At 71.9% G+C, this 17941-nt stretch overlaps 1 protein-coding gene across 1 annotated transcript; it reads left to right on the top strand.

Annotated features, from left to right (window-relative positions):
* Nucleotides 1–623: 623 nt before the first annotated feature.
* Nucleotides 624–12974, top strand: LOC144278769 (semaphorin-3F-like). Its single transcript, XM_077840106.1, has 17 exons — nucleotides 624–726; nucleotides 2419–2579; nucleotides 3112–3174; nucleotides 3412–3531; nucleotides 5371–5464; nucleotides 5574–5693; nucleotides 6939–7078; nucleotides 7175–7289; nucleotides 7796–7865; nucleotides 8007–8151; nucleotides 9564–9786; nucleotides 9905–9993; nucleotides 10282–10323; nucleotides 10959–11116; nucleotides 11347–11414; nucleotides 12062–12192; nucleotides 12273–12974. Exons 1-17 carry the CDS (start codon nucleotides 624–626, stop codon nucleotides 12606–12608), a joined length of 2178 nt encoding a protein of 725 aa, XP_077696232.1. The 3' UTR covers nucleotides 12609–12974.
* The last annotated feature ends 4967 nt before the right edge of the window (nucleotides 12975–17941 follow it).

The following is a 17941-nucleotide window of genomic DNA, read 5'->3' as shown; positions in this document are numbered from 1 at the left end:
ATTGGGACAGGAAGTGAAGGAGCCCCCCCGCCACCCCCCAACTGCAAGGACGGGGGGGGCACATTTCCGGACTGGCCCGAGGAAAGGGGGGGGCTGCATATCTCAGCATGCACCTGGCCGCACCTGGGGGGTGGAGCCTGCAGGTTGTAGCCCGCGCAGCTGGGGGCCTGCTGCGGGGGGGGAGCAGGGAGATCAGCCCCCGCACGCACGGGTCTGGGGGGGCCCACATGCCTTGTCTCCTGGCTTCACCCCATTGCTCTGCCCGCAGGGCATGGGGCTTGGAGGGGGGGGCCCCGGCCAGGGGGGCTCTTGGGTGTTGGTTACTTCCCAGGGGCTGTGATGGGGGGGTCCCCAGTGGAGGAGGGGCTCGGCTGGGTTATCCCAGCCCCTCCCCCCCAGCAAGGGGGGCATGGGGGGGCAGCGCAGCCCTGGGAAGCAGCTTCCCCGGCCACACACCTGTGCCCCCCCAGGGGGTGTGTGGGTTGCCCCTGCCCCACTGCACCCCCCAGCGCTCAGCCCTGCCTGCTAGGGGAGAGGGCCTACCCCACTCCCAGCCCCCCACCCAGCCCTCTGCCCCCCACCTACCTCTTCTCCTTCTCCCACAGGTGCTGCCTGCCCCTGCCATGGCCCCCCCAGCGCCCGCCCTCCTGCTGGGGTTGGTGCTGCCCTGCGCCCTGGCCTGGTCCACCCCCCTCAGCGCCCCCCGCGTCTCCCTGTCCTACGCAGGTGAGGGGCGGGGGTGGTGCAGCCCGCGTGGTCCGTCGTGCACACGGGCTCCCAGTAGCGGCCGTGCGGGGGGGCATGTGGCACGAGTCACACGTGCGTGCAAAGCGTGCGTCCACGGTGAGAGACGTGTGCAGAGACGTGCCGGTGAACACGTGTTCCTGGGCGCCTTTGCACACGCGTGTCCGTGCGAGCAGCCGGGCTGCTGAGCCCCATGCTGTGTCACTAGGGGGCACGTGGTGCGGAGGTACCCACGGTGCCCCCCCGCAACCCCCCCTTGCTGGGGACTCCGGGATCCGGTTACCCGGCCGGCCGCAGGGAGCGGCTTTCCCAGAAGAGCTTAAAATACCCAGAATGCCGAGTAGGGCTGAGCTCCCCCCGCCTCCTCTGTCGTGCAACACGCCGACCCTCTGTGCAATGCACCAGGACCAGCCCCCCCACTGTGCAATGCACCAACCAGCCAGGCAATGGGCCGGGAACGCCCCTAGCCGTGCAAAGCACCATCCGGCCATGCAACGCACCAGGACCAGCCCCCCCCCCCCACTGTGCAGTGCACCATCCAGCCGTGCAATGCACTAGGACCAGCCCCCCAGCCATGCAATGCATCATCCGGCCATGCAATACACCAGGACCAGTCCCCCCCCCCCACTGTGCAGTGCACCATCTGACCATGCAATGCACCAGGACCAGCCCCCCCCACTGTGCAGTGCACCATCCAGCTATGCAATGCACCAGGACCAGCGCCCCCCCGCCATGCAAAGCACCATGCAGTCATGCAATACACCAGGATCAGCGCCCCCCCCACCGTGCAATGCACCAACCAGCCAGGCAATGGGCCGGGAACCCCCCCAGCCGTGCAAAGCACCATCCAGTCATGCAATGCATCAGGACCAGCCCCCACCCACTGTGCAATGCACCATCCAGCCGTGCAATGCAGGGGGCAGTGGGGGGCTGCCCCCCCCCATTGTCTCAGTCCCCGCCTGGCCGGATATAGCTGTGACACACGCCCCAGACACGCTGCAGCAGGTCACCCCCAAAGCCTGCAAAGCCTGGGGCTTGTGGGGATTTCCGGCAGGACGCCTGGGTCCCGTCCCAGGTGCCGAGAGGGCAGCGGGGGCTGGTGGGTTAGAGCGGGGGGCTGGGAGCCAGGACTCCTGGGTTCTATCCCTGGCTCTAGGAAGGAAATGGGGTCTAGTGGTTAGAGTGAGGGGGGGCCTAGCGGCTAGCCCCCCCTTCTGCCCCAGAAACCTGCCCTTGGCCCTGGCTCTCAGACCCTGGCCCGCGTAGCGCCCTGGCCTGGAATCTCCCCCCGGGTTTGACACGCTCAAGGTCACTGCAGGTGGGAAGCTCGCAGCACGGCCTGGCACGGGGCTGGAATGCGGCCGGGGGATTTCAGGGATTATTTCTGGGCTTTGCTGTGCCTCCCCCCCCCACCCCCAAAATACCCCCTGAGCTCAGCCAGCGCCAGGCAGATTAACGGGGGGTGGGGACCACTCCAGCTGCTGCCTGGGGGGGGGAGGGCTAGGACTCCTGGGTTCTCAGGGGGTAAGAGTGGAGGGGGGGCTGGGAGCCAGGACGCCTGGGTTCTCTTCCGGCTCTGGGAGGGGAGTGGGGGCTGGTGGTTAGAGTGGGGGTGGGGGTGGGGAGCCCGGATGCCTGGGTCCCATCCCATCTCCATCGCCCCCCCGCCCCCAGAGCTCCTGCAGACCCGCACCGCCCGGCCCTTTGCTTTCGCCTTCAACACCAGTGACTATCGGATCCTGCTGCTGGACCAGGACCAGGACCGGCTCTACCTGGGGGCCCGCGACTACCTGGTGGCCCTGGACCTCCACAACGTCAACAGGGAGCCGCTCATCGTAAGGGGCGCCCCCTGCTGGGCGCCGGACGCCTGGGTCCTCTCCGGGCTCTGGGAGGGGGGTGGGTCTAGTGGTTAGAGGAGGGGGGATGGGAGCCAGGACTCCTGGGTTCTCTCCCCAGCTCTGGGAGGGGGTGGGGTCTAGTGGTTGGAGCGGTGGGGTGGGGCGGGGAGCCAGGACTCCTGGGTTCCCTCACCAGCTCTGGGATGGGAGTGGGGTCTCGTGGTTGGAGTGGTGGGGGGGGGGGGCGGGGAGCCAGGACTCCTGGGTTCTCTCCCCAGCTCTGGGAGGGGGTGGGGTCTAGTGGTTGGAGCAGTGGGGGCGGGGGCGGGGAGCCAGGACTCCTGGGTTCTCTCCCCAGCTCTGGGAGGGGGTGGGGTCTCGTGGTTGGAGCGGGGGGGTGGGGGGGCTGGGAGTCCTGACTCCTGGGTTCCCTGGGAGGGGGGGAGGGCGCTGGGAGTCGGGGAGCACACAGACTCTGGGGGGCTGGTTCTGGGGTCCCCATCTCTGACCCACTCTCTCCTCTCCCTAGATCCACTGGCCGGCGTCCCAGAGTCAGCAGAACGCCTGCCGCATGGCGGGGAAGGGGCAGCGGGTGAGATGGGGCCGGGACCCCCCAGCGCCCCCCGCCCCGTCACCCCCCCTCCTGAGACCACGCAGGGCTTCCCCAGTGACCTCTGTGGGTCTGCCCCCTCCGTGCCCCCCCGTGATCCCTGGGGATCAGCCCCCGGCCCCCCGGGACCCATTTGTCTCTGCCCCCCATGTCCTGCTGAGATCCCCCCGTTCGAGTCCCAGCCCTGCCCCGACTCACCCCGTCCCGTCTGCCCCCCAGGGCGAGTGTTTCAACTACGTGCGTCTGGTCGGAGCCCTGAACCGCACCCACCTCTACGCCTGCGGGACGGGGGCCTGCCGGCCCGTCTGCGGCCTGGTGCACCGCGGCTGGCGGTCACAGGTGAGCCGGACGCCGGGGTCCCACCCACCGCCAGGGCAGGGCGCTGCGGCTTAGACGGGGGGCTGGGAGCCCGGACTCCTGGGTTCTGCCCCGGCTCTGCGAGGGGAGTGGGGGCTGGAGGGTTAGATGGGGGGCTGGGAGCCCGGACTCCTGGGTTCTGCCCCGGCTCTGGGAGGGGAGTGGGGGCCGGAAGGTTAGATGGGGGGCTGGCAGCCGGGCTCCTGGGTTCTGCCCCGGCTCTGCGAGGGGAGTGGGGGCCGGTAGGTTAGATGGGGGGCTGGGAGCCCGGACTCCTGGGTTCTGCCCTGGCTCTGGGAGGGGAGTGGGGGCTGGAGGGTTAGACGGGGGGGCTGGGAGCCTGGACTCCTGGGTTCTCCCCCTGGCTCTGGGAGGGGAGTGGGGGCCGGTAGGTTAGATGGGGGGCTGGGAGCCTGGACTCCTGGGTTCTCTCCCTGGCTCTGGGAGGGGAGTGGGGGCCGGAAGGTTAGATGAGGGGCTGGGAGCCTGGACTCCTGGGTTCTCCCCCTGGCTCTGGGAGGGGAGTGGGGGCCGGAAGGTTAGATGGGGGGCTGGGAGCCTGGACTCCTGGGTTCTCCCCCTGGCTCTGGGAGGGGAGTGGGGGCCGGTAGGTTAGATGAGGGGCTGGGAGCCTGGACTCCTGGGTTCTCTCCCTGGCTCTGGGAGGGGAGTGGGGGCCGGAAGGTTAGATGGGGGGCTGGGAGCCTGGACTCCTGGGTTCTGCCCTGGCTCTGGGAGGGGAGTGGGGGCTGGAGGGTTAGATGGGGGGCTGGGAGCCCGGACTCCTGGGTTTCCCCCTGGCTCTGGGAGGGGAGTGGGGGCTGGAGGGTTAGACGGGGGGGCTGGGAGCCTGGACTCCTGGGTTCTCCCCCTGGCTCTGGGAGGGGAGAGGGGGCTGGAGGGTTAGACGGGGGGGCTGGGAGCCTGGACTCCTGGGTTTCCCCCTGGCTCTGGGAGGGGAGTGGGGGCCGGAAGGTTAGATGAGGGGCTGGGAGCCTGGACTCCTGGGTTCTCCCCCTGGCTCTGGGAGGGGAGTGGGGGCCGGAAGGTTAGATGAGGGGCTGGGAGCCCGGACTCCTGGGTTCTCTCCCTGGCTCTGGGAGGGGAGTGGGGGCCGGAAGGTTAGATGGGGGGCTGGGAGCCTGGACTCCTGGGTTCTCCCCCTGGCTCTGGGAGGGGAGTGGGGGCCGGTAGGTTAGATGGGGGGCTGGGAGCCCGGACTCCTGGGTTCTCTCCCTGGCTCTGGGAGGGGAGTGGGGGCCGGTAGGTTAGATGGGGGGCTGGGAGCCTGGACTCCTGGGTTCTCCCCCTGGCTCTGGGAGGGGAGTGGGGGCCGGAAGGTTAGATGAGGGGCTGGGAGCCTGGACTCCTGGGTTCTCCCCCCGGCTCTGGGAGGGGAGTGGGGGCCGGTAGGTTAGATGGGGGGCTGGGAGCCCGGACTCCTGGGTTCTCTCCCTGGCTCTGGGAGGGGAGTGGGGGCCGGTAGGTTAGATGGGGGGCTGGGAGCCCGGACTCCTGGGTTCTCTCCCTGGCTCTGGGAGGGGAGTGGGGGCCGGAAGGTTAGATGAGGGGCTGGGAGCCCGGACTCCTGGGTTCTCTCCCTGGCTCTGGGAGGGGAGTGGGGGCCGGAAGGTTAGATGAGGGGCTGGGAGCCCGGACTCCTGGGTTCTCTCCCTGGCTCTGGGAGGGGAGTGGGGGCCGGAAGGTTAGATGGGGGGGGCTGGGAGCCCGGACCCCTGGGTTCTCCCCTGGCTCGGGGCGGGGGTAGCCAGGGCAGGGTGCTGGTGGGGGGAAGAGCTCTGACCCCCCGTCCCCCCCCAGGAGTACCTGTTCCGCATGGTGCCGTGGTCCCTGGAGCCGGGGAAGGGGCGCTGCCCGTACGACCCCCGTCAGAGCAGCCTGGCCACGCTCGTCAGTAAGTGGGGGCTGGGGGGGCAGGGTCCGTCGGTCCCCCTGGGGGGACCCTGCTCGGGGGGGGGCCCTGCTCTGTGCGGGGGGGTCTCACTCCCCCCTCCCCCCAGCAGACGGGACACTCTACGCTGGGCTGCACGTGGATTTCATGGGCACCGATGCGGCCCTTTTCCGCACCATGGGCCCCCGGCCGGCCGTTCGCACGGAGCGGCACGACTCCCGCTGGCTGCACGGTATGGGGGCGGGGGGGGCGGGGGCTACGGGGCGGGCGGGGGGGGCTGCGGGGCGGGAGTGAGGGGCGCCGGCCGGGCGGGGGGGCTGTGGGAGGTTAAGGGGGGCTGCGGGCGGGAGTGAGGGGCGCCGGCCGGGCGGGGGGGCTGCGGGATGTTAAGGGGGGCTGCGGGGCGGGAGTGAGGGGCGCCGGCCGGGCGGGGGGGCTGCGGGAGGTTAAGGGGGGCTGCGGGGCGGGAGTGAGGGGTGCCGGCCGGGCGGGGGGGGGGCTGTGGGAGGTTAAGGGGGCTGCGGGGCGGGAGTGAGGGGTGCCGGCCGGGCGGGGGGGGGGCTGAGAGAGGTTAGGGGGGCTGCGGGGCGGGAGTGAGGGGCGCCGGCCGGGCGGGGGGGCTGCGGGAGGTTAAGGGGGGCTGCGGGGCGGGAGTGAGGGGCGCCGGCCGGGCGGGGGGGGGCTGCGGGAGGTTAAGGGGGGCTGCGGGGCGGGAGTGAGGGGCGCCGGCCGGGCGGGGGGGCTGCGGGAGGTTAAGGGGGGCTGCGGGGCGGGAGTGAGGGGCGCCGGCCGGGCGGGGGGGCTGCGGGAGGTTAAGGGGGCTGCGGGGCGGGAGTGAGGGGTGCCGGCCGGGCGGGGGGGGCTGCGGGAGGTTAAGGGGGGCTGCGGGGCGGGAGTGAGGGGCGCCGGCCGGGCGGGGGGGCTGCGGGAGGTTAAGGGGGGCTGCGGGGCGGGAGTGAGGGGCGCCGGCCGGGCGGGGGGGGGGGCTGAGAGAGGTTAGGGGGCTGCGGGGCGGGAGTGAGGGGTGCTGGCCGGGCGGGGGGGGCTGAGAGAGGTTAGGGGGGCTGCGGGGCAGGAGTGAGGGGCGCCGGCCGGGCGGGGGGGCTGCGGGAGGTTAAGGGGGGCTGCGGGGCGGGAGTGAGGGGCGCCGGCCGGGCGGGGGGGCTGTGGGAGGTTAAGGGGGGCTGCGGGGCGGGAGTGAGGGGCGCCGGCCGGGCGGGGGGGCTGCGGGAGGTTAAGGGGGGCTGCGGGGCGGGAGTGAGGGGCGCCGGCCGGGCGGGGGGGGGGCTGAGAGAGGTTAGGGGGGCTGCGGGGCGGGAGTGAGGGGTGCCGGCCGGGCGGGGGGGCTGCGGGAGGTTAAGGGGGGCTGCGGGGCGGGAGTGAGGGGCGCCGGCCGGGCGGGGGGATGCTCCGGGTCAGCAGCGCCCCCTGGTGGCAGACGCCGGCCTCGCACTCACCCGGGCTCTGCCCCCCGCAGACCCCGTTTTCCTCCGGGCCCACGTGGTGCCGGACAGCAGCGAGCGCGGCGACGACAAGCTGTATTTCTTCTTCCGCGAGAAGGCGCTGGAGGGCGCCGTGGGGCCCGGCGTGCTGGCCCGGGTCGGCCGGGTCTGTCTGGTGAGCGTGGCACCGGGGGGCGCCGGGGGGCGCTGGGGGGGTCTCCGTGCCCCCGCGCGCCAGGCGAGCCGGTCCTTGCCCCCGTTTCTCCCCCAGAACGATGACGGTGGGCAGCGGGCCCTGGTCGGCAAGTGGACGACGTTCCTGAAGGCCCGGCTGGTTTGCTCCGTGGTGGGCGAGGACGGGGTGGAGACCTTCTTCGACGAGCTGCGTGAGCCGGGGGGGGGGGGGGCCGGGTCCTAACTCGGGGCTCAGTCTGAGCCGTCGCTGGACGCCCGCGAATTCCTCGTGCCGGCCGGGACGCGTCCGAGCCGCGGGAGAGTCAGGGCCCGGCCCCGGCGTGACAGGGACGTTTTCCCGGCTCTGCCGGGCTGGGGTCCGGCCTCCGGCTCTGGGCATGTCCCAGCCGCGGTCTCACCCCACGGCCCAGGTCGCTACGTGCGATTCCCGGGGACACTGATGTTCAGCGGGTTACGAGCTTTCGGGCGACCCCTCACCAGGCAGCCGTCAGAGCGGGGACCGTCGCGGTGTAGACGGTCACAGGGGCCGGGGGGGTGAATACAGCTGTGGACGGTCACAGACAGGGGGGCGGGGGCCTGGATCCCTGGGTTCTCTCCCCAGCTGTGGGCAGGGAGTGGATTACAGCAGGAGGGGAGGGGAGCCCGGACGCCTGGGTTCTATCTGATTCATCTCCCCCCTCCCGCCCCCCATTTCCAGGAGATGTGTTCCTGCTGCCGACTCAGGACGAGAAGAACCCCCGGGTGTACGGGCTGTTCTCCACCCTGGGGTGAGGCGGGGATTGGGGGGAGTAACAGGGGCAGGGGGTGCTGGGCACTAGGGGGTGCTGGGCACTTGGGGGTGGGTTCTCGGAGGGGGCAGGGTGACCCCGGGGGGCCTAGGCGGTCTGTAACCCCCCTGTGTCCCCCAGGTCGGTGTTCCGGGGCTCGGCCGTCTGCGTGTACCCCCTGAGTGCCATCCGCAATGCGTTCAACGGCCCCTTCGCCCACAAAGAGGGGCACGGCTACGAGTGGGTGCCCTACACGGGCCGCGTGCCCCACCCCCGCCCCGGAGCCGTGAGTGGCGGGGCTGGGAGCCCGGACGCCTGGGTTCGCTCCCCGGCTCTGGGAGGGGAGTGGGCTCTGGTGGTTAGAGCAGGGGGGGGCTGGGAGCCCGGACGCCTGGGTTCTCCCCCCGGCTCTGGGAGGGGAGTGGGCTCTGGTGGTTAGAGCAGGGGGGGCAGGGAGCCCGGACACCTGGGTTCTGCCCCCGACTCTGGGAGGGGAGTGGGCTCTCGTGATTAGAGAGGGGGTCGGGCAGGGAGCCCGGACGCCTGGGTTCTCCCCCCGGCTCTGGGAGGGGAGTGGGCTCTGGTGGTTAGAGCGGGGGGGCTGGGAGCCCGGACGCCTGGGTTCTCCCCCCGGCTCTGGGAGGGGAGTGGGCTCTGGTGGTTAGAGCGGGGGGGCTGAGAGCCCGGACACCTGGGTTCTCCCCCCGGCTCTGGGAGGGGAGTGGGCTCTGGTGGTCAGAGCAGGGGGGGCAGGGAGCGCGGACGCCTGGGTTCTCCCCCCGGCTCTGGGAGGGGAGTGGGCTCTGGTGGTCAGAGCAGGGGGGGCAGGGAGCCCGGACACCTGGGTTCTGCCCCCGACTCTGGGAGGGGAGTGGGCTCTCGTGATTAGAGAGGGGGTCGGGCAGGGAGCGCGGACGCCTGGGTTCTCCCCCCGGCTCTGGGAGGGGAGTGGGCTCTGGTGGTCAGAGCAGGGGGGGCAGGGAGCCCGGACGCCTGGGTTCTCCCCCCCGGCTCTGGGAGGGGAGTGGGCTCTGGTGGTTAGAGCGGGGGGGCAGGGAGCCCGGATGCCTGGGTTCTCCCCACGACTCTGGGAGGGGAGTGGGTTCTCGTGATTAGAGAGGGGGTCGGGCAGGGAGCCCGGATGCCTGGGTTCTCCCCCCGGCTCTGGGAGGGGAGTGGGCTCTCGTGATTAGAGAGGGGGTCGGGCAGGGAGCCCGGACGCCTGGGTTCTCCCCCCGGCTCTGGGAGGGGAGTGGGCTCTGGTGTTAGAGCAGGGGGGGCTGAGAGCCCGGACGCCTGGGTTCTCCCCCCGGCTCTGGGAGGGGAGTGGGCTCTGGTGGTTAGAGCAGGGGGGGCAGGGAGCCCGGACGCCTGGGTTCGCTCCCCGGCTCTGGGAGGGGAGTGGGCTCTCGTGATTAGAGAGGGGGTCGGGCAGGGAGCCCGGATGCCTGGGTTCTCCCCCCGGCTCTGGGAGGGGAGTGGGCTCTGGTGTGAGAGCAGGGGGGGCAGGGAGCGCGGACGCCTGGGTTCTCCCCCCGGCTCTGGGAGGGGAGTGGGCTCTGGTGTGAGAGCAGGGGGGGCAGGGAGCGCGGACGCCTGGGTTCTCCCCCCGGCTGTGGGAGGGGAGTGGGCTCTGGTGTTAGAGCGGGGGGGCAGGGAGCCCGGACGCCTGGGTTCTCTCCCGCTCTGTCCCCGCAGTGCCCGGGCGGGGCCTTCACCCCGGGGCTGGGCTCCACGCGCGAGTTCCCGGACGAGCTGGTGACATTCGTGCGCTCGCACCCGCTGATGTTCGACCCCGTGTACCCGGTGCCGCGCCGCCCCCTGCTGGTCCGCGCCGGCCTCCCCTACGGCTTCACCGCGCTGGCCGTCGACCTGGCGCAGGCGGCCGACGGGCGCTACGAGGTGCTCTTCCTCGGCACGGGTACGCAGGACGCCGGGGTCCCCTCCCCGGCCCGGGGGTGGGGGCTGGGAGCCCGGACGCCTGGGTCCCCGGGCGGGGCGGGGGTTCCCCATCTCAGGTGCTCTCTCCCCTCCCCCAGACCGGGGCACGGTGCAGAAAGTGGTGGTGCTGCCCAAGGACCCAGGCGTCCTGGAGGAGCTGACGCTGGAGGAGGTGGAGGTGTTCAAGGTGAGAGGCCCCGCCCCTGCTGCCCAGGCCCCGCCCCTTTCCCCTCCCTTCCCTCTGGGCCCCGCCCCTTTTGGCTGCACCCTTGCATCCTAGCCCCGCCCCTTCCCACCAGGCCCTGCCTTCTATGGCTCCTCCCCCTCCCTGTAGGCCCTGCCTCCTCTTGGGCTCTTCACAGTCACCAGGCCCCGCCTCCTTCTCTGGCTCCGCCCCCTTAGCCAGACCCCACCTCCTTCCTAGGCTCCGCCTCTTCCTGCCCCACTTCTCACCACCCCGCCTGTCTCCCCACAGGCCCCAGTCCCTGTGAAGACGCTCTGGATTTCCTCAAAGCGGGTAGGTCGGGGGCGGGACTGGGGCTCGCAGGCAGGCAGGAGGGGCTGGGAGCCAGGACGCCTGGGTTCTCTCCCCGGCTCTGCGAGGGGAGTGGGGGCTAGTGGTTAGTGCAGGGGGGCTGGGAGCCAGGACGCCTGGGTTCTCTCCCCGGCTCTGCGAGGGGAGTGGGAGCTAGTGGTTAGTGCAGGAGGGGCTGGGAGCCAGGACGCCTGGGTTCTCTCCCCGGCTCTGCGAGGGGAGTGGGGGCTAGTGGTTAGTGCAGGGGGGCTGGGAGCCAGGACGCCTGGGTTCTCTCCCCGGCTCTGCGAGGGGAGTGGGGGCTGGTGGTTAGTGCAGGGGGGCTGGGAGCCAGGACTCCTGGGTTCTCTCCCCAGCTCTGCGAGGGGAGTGGGGGCTAGTGGTTAGTGCAGGGGGGGCTGGGAGCCAGGATGCCTGGGTTCTCTCCCCGGCTCTGCGAGGGGAGTGGGGGCTGGTGGTTAGTGCAGGGGGGCTGGGAGCCAGGACTCCTGGGTTCTCTCCCCGGCTCTGCGAGGGGAGTGGGGGCTGGTGGTTAGTGCCGGGGGGCTGGCAGGGGTCTGTGGGTCGTCGGGGGGTCTGTCCGTGCGTCCGTCCCTCAGGTGCGCGTCTGTCCCCAGCACCAGCTGTATGTCTCCTCGGACGTGGGGCTGGCCCAGCTGAGCCTCCATCGCTGTGGGGCCTACGGCCCGGCCTGCGCCGACTGCTGCCTGGCCCGGGACCCCCACTGCGCTTGGGACGGGCACCGCTGCGCCCGCTACAGCCCCGCCCCCGGCAGGTGAGTGCCCGGACGCCTGGGTCCCGCGCCCCGGGGGAGCCCCACCGCCCCGCCCCCGCCGGGGGAGCGCCCGGACGCCTGGGTCCCGTGCCCCCAGGGAGGCAACTTGCCAAAGCCACTCTCCGGCACCACTTACCGCGGGGGGGGGCCAGAGGGGGCGGGGCGGCAGGGACAGCCGGGGGGGAGGTGGCAGGAACTGACGCTGTATCCCGCCCCCCGCCCCCCGCCAGGCGTGTCCGGCGCCAGGACATCAAACACGGAGACCCCCTTCGCCAGTGCCGGGGCTTCAACGCCCAGGGTGAGTGCCCCTCGCGGGGGGATGGGGGCAGCCAGGACGCTTGGGTTCGAACCCCAGCTCTGGGGGGCGGGGCTGGGAGCCAGGACGCCTGGGTTCAATCCCCAGCTCTGGGGGGGGGGCTGGGAGCCAGGACGCCTGGGTTCAAACCCCAGCTCTGGTGGGGGGAGGGGTGGGAGCCAGGACTCCTGGGTTCAAACCCCAGCTCTGGGGGGGTGGGCTGGGAGCCAGGATGCCTGGGTTCAATCCCCAGCTCTGGTGGGGGGAGGGGCTGGGAGCCAGGACGCCTGGGTTCAAACCCCAGCTCTGGGGGGGGGCTGGGAGCCAGGACTCCTGGGTTCAATCCCCAGCCCTGGGGGAGGAGTGGGGGTCTGGTGATTAGAGTGGGGGGGCTGGGAGCCAGGACTCCTGGGTTCAATCCCCAGCTCTGGGGGGCGGGGCTGGGAGCCAGGATGCCTGGGTTCAATCCCCAGCCCTGGGGGAGGAGTGGGGGTCTGGTGATTAGAGTGGGGGGGCTGGGAGCCAGGACTCCTGGGTTCAAACCCCAGCTCTGGTGGGGGGAGGGGCTGGGAGCCAGGACGCCTGGGTTCAATCCCTGGCTCGGGGGGGTGTCTCTGTTGCTCTCCCCCCTGACGTGTGTCTCCCCCCAGCCGAGCAGCGGCTGGAGGAGCAGGTGCAGTTCGGGGTGGAGGGGGGCAGCGTCTTCCTGGAGTGCCGGCCCCCCTCCCCCCGCGCCCAGGTCCGGTGGCTGCTGCAGCTGGAGGGTGGCACCTGGCGCCCGGTGAGTGACCCCCCCGCCGCGCGGTGGCCCCCAGTCCCAGCCCCGTCTGACCCGTCCCCCGTGTCTCTCTCTGCCCCCAGCTGCCCCGGGAGCGGGTTCTCCTGCAGACGCCCCAGGGGGTCCTGCTGGGCCCGGTGACGCCGTCGGACGGGGGCCGGTACCAGTGCGTGGGCACCGAGAACAGCTACACGCGTCCCCTGCACCGCCTGCTGCTCCGGGTCCTGCCCCGCGGCCTGCTGGGGGGCCCCCTGCCCCCCGCCTGCCGGAGCCAGTGGGGCCGGCCCCGCCCCGGAGCCGGGCAGGGGGGCCGCAACGGGACCCGGACCGGAGCCGCGGCCTTTGGACCCAGCCCGGGGGGCCCGGATCGGCGACGGGACCGGGCCGGAGCCAGCCGGCGCCCCCCACCCCGGAACTGAGTGGGGACCCGAGGCCGGGGTGAGGGGCTCGGACCCTGGGGGGGCGCCGGCTGGGGGTGGGTTCGTTCCACATTCCACGGGGGGCGAATCGCCCACTGCTGGGGAGGGGGGGCTGCGTTTCCTTTCCATGTACATAGTCTCCTTTGCTGATGGGGGGGGAGGCGGGGAACCCGGATGCCTGGGTTCCCCCCCTCCGTTTGATTTGCAGAGTCTATTTTTTCACAGCTGGGGGGATTTCTAACAGGGCTGGACTTGGGTTGTTTTAAAATTAATTTATTTTTTTATCCCGCCCCCGATTTCCTGGGACCCCGTCTGCTGTGGACGAATCCGGCTGCTGCCGATTAAAGGGGCCGGTCTTTGATTTTCCGAATGTGCCCCCAGCGCATGGGGAGGGGCTGGCTCGTCACTTTGGGGGGGACCCGCAGCCCCTGCCAGCCCGGCCCTGGGATCCCCCATTTCCCTCCCAGCCCTGCCGGTGCCCCCCACTCTGACCCGCAGCCCCCCGCCAGCCCGGCCCTGCCTCCCCCCCAGCCCTGCCGGTGCCCCCCACTCCCGACCCGCAGCCCCCCGCCAGCCCGGCCCTGCCTCCCCCCCAGCCCTGCCGGTGCCCCCCACTCCCGACCCGCAGCCCCCCGCCAGCCCGGCCCTGCCTCCCCCACAGCCCTGCCGGTGCCCCCCACTCCCGACCCGCAGCCCCCCGCCAGCCCGGCCCTGCCTCCCCCCCAGCCCTGCCGGTGCCCCCCACTCCCGACCCGCAGCCCCCCGCCAGCCCGGCCCTGCCTCCCCCCCAGCCCTGCCGGTGCCCCCCACTCCCGACCCGCAGCCCCCCGCCAGCCCGGCCCTGCCTCCCCCCCAGCCCTGCCGGTGCCCCCCACTCCCGACCCGCAGCGCCCCGCCAGCCCGACCCTGCCTCCCCCCCAGCCCTGCCGGTGCCCCCCACTCCCGACCCGCAGCCCCCCGCCAGCCCGGCCCTGCCTCCCCCCCAGCCCTGCCGGTGCCCCCCACTCCCGACCCGCAGCGCCCCGCCAGCCCGACCCTGCCTCCCCCCCAGCCCTGCCGGTGCCCCCCACTCCCGACCCGCAGCCCCCCGCCAGCCCGGCCCTGCCTCCCCCCCAGCCCTGCCGGTGCCCCCCACTCCCGACCCGCAGCCCCCCGCCAGCCCGGCCCTGCCTCCCCCCCAGCCCTGCCGGTGCCCCCCACTCCCGACCCGCAGCCCCTGCTAGCCCGGCCCTGCCTCCCCCCCAGCCCTGCCGGTGCCCCCCACTCCCGACCCGCAGCCCCTGCCCTGGGCTCTCTCCTGCCCCGGGGGAGGTTGGGGGTGGGGGGGCTCTGGGGAACGGGTCGGGGCCAGCTTGGGGAAATTTGGGGTTGGGGCGGGCAGCTGCTCCATCCCCTGGCGCCCGGCGTGGTGGGGGTGGGGCTCGGGCCGCCCCGGTTCTGCCCCTTGGCCCCCCCCGGCCAGCGTCCGAGAGGAGACGTCTGTGCAGCTGGCTGGTCACGTCCCAACCGGGTTTATTCCGGGCCCAGGCGTCGGGTCCTCTCAGGCCTGGTTTGCTTTCGGGGGCCCAGGAGATGGTGGGGGGGAAAGCTGGGGGGGCCCCCCAATTTCTCTCCCCGAGTTCCAGGACCCAGAGGAGGAGCGGGGGGGTTGGACAGGTGTAACCGTTCGGGTCCCAATTCGGCCTCGATGCTCGGGGGCGGGGCCGGCCCCTTTGCCGGACTCTGTGCCGAACGCCGCCCCGCGGGGCCAGGCTGGGACGCTCCCCGAGCGCCGTGGCCAGGCCGCCCAGGGGAGCCCCCCGAGCCGGGAGCGTGGGGATACGGGGCCGGCTGGTTTCGGCCTGGCCGCGCGCCCAGCCCAGCCCAGCCCCACGCCTCTGGGCTCCGTTCCCGGCGCCAGCTGCCCCCGCGAGGCGTCCTGCCGCGGCCGGTGTCGGCTCCACCCCCCGGGGGTCTGTGGCCCCCACCCGGAGCCGCCTCGGGGGGACAGTGCAAAGGTACGGGCACGGGGAGACTCGTGCTGGGCTTCGCCATGCTCCGGCCCTGTCCCGGGGGCAGCGGACGCCAGCCCCCCGCCGCGTCTCCGGGGGGGACAGCCCCGTGCCTGGCCGCGCCGGGGGGGGATGCCGGGGCGTCGTCCCAGCCGCGTCCCGCTCCGGAGCCCACACTGAGCGGGCTGGGAACCCCGTCGGGGTCGTGTGCAGTGAGGATGTGCCCGGCTGGGTCCGCGCCCGGGGCAGGACCGGGGAGACGCGAGCCGGGGTAACAGGAGTGTCCCAGCCTGGGGGTGAAGACGACGGACACGCCCGGGGCCGGGGGCGTTGTGTGAACAGGGGGGAGCCAGGAGCTGGTGCTGCAGGAGCCCCCTGCCCGATCCCCGGTCCCATCCGCCCCGAGGGGCAGGAGCCCCCTGCCCGATCCCCGGTCCCATCCGCCCCGAGGGGCAGGAGCCCCCTGCCCGATCCCCGGTCCCATCCGCCCCGAGGGGCAGGAGCCCCCTGCCCGATCCCCGGTCCCATCCGCCCCGAGGGGCAGGAGCCCCCTGCCCGATCCCCGGTCCCATCCGCCCCGAGGGGCAGGAGCCCCCTGCCCGATCCCCGGTCCCATCCGCCCCGAGGGGCAGGAGCCCCCTGCCCGATCCCCGGTCCCATCCGCCCCGAGGGGCAGGAGCCCCCTGCCCTGGTGATGGGGCGTGGGGGCGGCTCTGGTACTAACTGGCCCCCTCGCGGTTGCGTCGTCGGGCGCCATGCCCCCGGGTTCGATCCGGTCCGCGGGGGCCGCGTTACGTCTCCAGTCGGGCTGCCCAGACCCGACCCTGGGGCCAGCCCTGTCCCGGTCGTCACCCCCAGGTGTGAGAGCTACTGGGGGGGGCTTAGAACGAGACAGTCCCGGGGGCTCAATTCACTTCCTCAGACGCCCCGGGACGAGAACCGGAAACCAGCCGCCCTGGCTAAAGAACCAAGGCAGAGAAGTGGTGAGGGGCAGACGCGTCTTGAACCCGAGAAATCCTCGCGGGGAGGCGGGAGGAGCCCGACCTCTGGGGAGCGAAGCGTGAAAATACCATGGGGAGGCCGCAGGAACGTGAGAGCAGCGAGCCGGGGACTCGGACACTCCCAGCAAAACAGGCTCCGTCCCGCCGAAGCAGGAAGCTGCTAACCAACCCGTGGGGCCCCTGGGCGGTGGCGGTGCTGAGGGAGCAGTCAAGGACGACAAGGCCTTTGCGGAGAAACTCAGTGAATTCTTTGCATGGGTCTTCACGGCTGACGGGCGGGAGATTCCCAGACCTGAGCCGGTCTCGTTCGGTGACAGGTCTGAGGAACTGCCCCAGACTGAGGTGTCACGAGAACAAATGGATAAACTAAACGGCGGTAAGTCCCCGGGACCGGGTGGGATCCACCCAAGAGTTGGGAAGGACTCAAAGGTGAAGTTGCAGAACTAACAACCGGGGTTTGTAACCTGCCCTTTAAATCCGCTTCTGTCCCGATGACGGGAGGGGAGCGAATGTGACCCCACAATCGCTCCAAAGGGCTCCCGAGGTGACCCCGGCGATCCCGGGCCGGTGGCCTGACTCCAGGACCGGGCAACTGGGGGAAACTCGCAAAGCCCAGAACTGTCAGCCAGCGGGATGAGTGGAGTTTGTTGGGGAGGAGCCCCCCGGGTTTTCGTAACGGGAAATTGGGCCTCCCCCATCGGCTGAGGGGCCGACAAGCGCGTGGACGAGGGGCCGTGGGGGCACCGTGTGCGTAGATGGTCAGGCAGCCAGTGACAAGGTCCCTCACCAAAGCAGGGGGCGGCTGCTCCGAGGGATCCGGCTTTTCCACTTCCCTCGCCAGGGTCACTGCTGGTGGAGGGAAGGGGATTAGCTGGGCAGTCCCTGTGTCCCCCTCCCGTCCCCAGCCTCACTGAACACCCCCCCTTTTCTTTCCTGCTGCCTCCCCACCCGGATGCCTGGGTTCCTCTTTCTTCCTCTCCCTGTTCCTCCTCCCCCCACCAGTGCTTGGACACCCGGGTCCCCCCAGCCGGGCCCTGCCCAGACGTCTGGATCCCCTCCTGGCTCCCTCCCTATCTACGGACTGCCCTGCCTGGACGCCTGGGTCCCTCCCCTCCCCCCTGCAGCGAGAGAGGAAGGGGTTATAAGGCGGCAGGGAGGCCGGGGACAGGACCCCCCCACCCCAGATCTGGGCCCCATTCGGCCGTGCCCATTGGTAGTGGTTTTACGGCAGCACCCTGACCGTCCAGCTGAGAGGTGACCCCGGGGGGGGGCCGTCCGGCAGGGGCGCAACCCATAACTGGACGGTAGCCCAAGATCAGGCCTCGTTATGCTGTGGGCATTACTAGCAGCATTATGGTAGCCCAGACCAGGCCCCCACCTGGGGCCCCCCCCACCGGCCAGACACGGCGAATGTCACGAGGGGCCGGGGCCTTCGCTCAGGACAGGGACCCCCCCGACTCCCAGCCAGGAGGGACCCCCCTCCCACGGTCACCTGCCTCCATTCAGGTGGGACACTGGGATAGACACCCCCCACCCCAGCCCCACTGTGTCTGCTCGGAAGGGGTGCAGCAGATGGGGGAAACTGAGGCAGGGCCAGAGGCGGTGGCGAAGGGAGCCAGAAAAGCACTCACGGTTTGTGGTCCGGGGTTGTGGGTCCCGCACCCGGCTGGGCCCGACTCCGCACGCCCGGAGCGCGGGTGGGTGGATTTGCAGCACTGCCCCACGGCCGAGCCCACAGAGCCAGCCAGCCAGGCCTGCAATGGGCACTTCTTTGCATGGGTCTTCACGGCTGACGGGCGGTTCCAGATACCCCAGCCCCCCATGTGACCCCACACTGCCCCGGCACTTCCGAGCTCTTCCTGCAAACTTCCCCCCCACAGTGCCTGCCCCCCACACATCCAGCCCTGCCAGCCTGTGGTTACAGTCGGGTGACGCCCCGCCCCTGGCTTCCTGCTCTTCGTGGCCCCCAATGCTGCCCGGCTCCAACCCCCCGGCCCAAAATCCCCTTCCCCCCTCCGCACTCCCCTCCCAGAGCTGGGCAGAGAACCCAGGAGTCCTGGTTCCCAACACCCCCCTGCTCTAACCACTAGCCCCATGGGTGTGAGCTGGGTGCGAGGCAGGATACCAGGGTAGATGGGCACAAAACTCCATGACACTCCCCCGCTAGGTTGACAGGTTTTATTATTGACAGATCATGGATGCGAAAGTGCCCCCCTGCCCCTCCCCCCACTTCTGCCAGTGCCCCTCACTCCCGACCCGCAGCCCTCGCAAGCCCAGCCCTGCCCCCCCCACCTCTGCCGGTGCCCCTCACTCCTGACCTGCAGCCCCCGCAAGCCCAGCC

This window comes from Eretmochelys imbricata, chromosome 23 (assembly GCF_965152235.1).
Source record: "Eretmochelys imbricata isolate rEreImb1 chromosome 23, rEreImb1.hap1, whole genome shotgun sequence".
NCBI classification, from domain to species: domain Eukaryota; kingdom Metazoa; phylum Chordata; order Testudines; family Cheloniidae; genus Eretmochelys; species Eretmochelys imbricata.
The sequence above is the reverse complement of the archived record's forward strand: the minus strand, read 5'-3'. Positions and strand labels throughout refer to the sequence as shown.